This window comes from Orbicella faveolata, unplaced genomic scaffold (genome assembly GCF_042242905.1).
Source record: "Orbicella faveolata isolate gen_17 unplaced genomic scaffold, um_ofav_v1 contig_24, whole genome shotgun sequence".
NCBI classification, from domain to species: Eukaryota; Metazoa; Cnidaria; class Anthozoa; order Scleractinia; family Merulinidae; genus Orbicella; species Orbicella faveolata.
The window spans coordinates 25,053,667-25,054,757 of NW_028301552.1; the positions used below are offsets into that span (position 1 = coordinate 25,053,667).

At 44.5% G+C, this 1,091-nt stretch overlaps 1 protein-coding gene across 1 annotated transcript; it reads left to right on the forward strand.

Moving 5' to 3' along the window:
* Positions 1-212: 212 nt before the first annotated feature.
* Positions 213-832, forward strand: LOC110049294 (uncharacterized). The gene has a single exon (XM_020755083.2). It carries the CDS (start codon positions 334-336, stop codon positions 736-738), a length of 405 nt encoding a protein of 134 aa, XP_020610742.2. The 5' UTR covers positions 213-333; the 3' UTR covers positions 739-832.
* Positions 833-1,091: the final 259 nt, after the last annotated feature.

Genomic DNA, 1,091 nt, shown 5'->3' on the forward strand with positions numbered 1-1,091 from the left:
TTAGCATTCACTTGTAGCACTTACATAGCAACAAACTCAAACAAAGTCCGTTGATCGATCGATGGCCGATCGTATTTGAAAAACTTCGAAAACCATCCATGGCTTAACGCGCGTTGTTTAACAAACTGCCCTCAAAACCTTTTTTTCATTGAGGCAAAATGTATTTGATTTATTGCGCGTATAGTTGCACAGAACTTCTGATAATGAAGACTGTATTGTTGTTTTCTTGCCACACGTACCCACGCACAATGTGTGAACTTGTGTTAATTCAAGGTGAGACTTTTTTTTTGGCACCACGCCCTGAGAGCAGTGTGGGCAGCCCTGAGAAAAGTGATGCCGCAGGTCAAACTGCAGGGATGCGTGTTCCATTGGACGCAGGCTGAGTACGTGACCGGCAACTGGATCAGTGGCACCACCTGGAGCCCGGTAGACTGGACGGTGTTTAAGAAAGCCGTGAGGACCAACAATGACATTGAGGGGTGGCACCATGGCCTCAACCGCCGAGCCTCCGGACGTGGACAGCTGCCCTTGTACCTCCTAATTCAACTCCTGTACAAAGAGGCCAAACTTACTGCCCTGCAGATCCGCCTTGTGTCGGACAGGAAACTCAAAAGGATCCAACGACGTAAATACCGCGACCTCCAGACCAAACGGTTCGACTTGTGGGACCAATACGAGGCCAACGAACGGTCAGCCAAGCGGTTGCTGAAAGCCTGCACCGAGGGACTAGGCGGATAAACCAAACAAACAAAAAAACAAACGGCTCCTTTAGGAGCCACCAAATAAAATAAAAGCAATGATCAACAATGCAATACATAGAATCCAGAAAAAAAAATAAAAACGTGACAATTCTTTTGATAAAAATATAAAATCATAGAGAGAGCCGAATAACTTATGCAAACTTATCTTTATTCAAACTTATAATCTTTTCCAAAAGCTCCCTTCTCTAAAATTATTGTTTAAAGTAAAAGAACAAGAAGAAAGCAGACGATTAGCAGTGCTTCATCGCCGTAAAGTCCTGAAATGTGAAGCGTACGTACGTCATTGCTGCGTTGTCATGGCAAGTTTTCAACCTATTACGCGCGGTAAAA

What these genes read in the sequence shown, in the direction of transcription:
- LOC110049294 (XM_020755083.2), top strand. Translation starts at nt 334, where the DNA reads ATGCCGCAGGTCAAACTGCAGGGATGCGTGTTCCATTGGACGCAGGCT.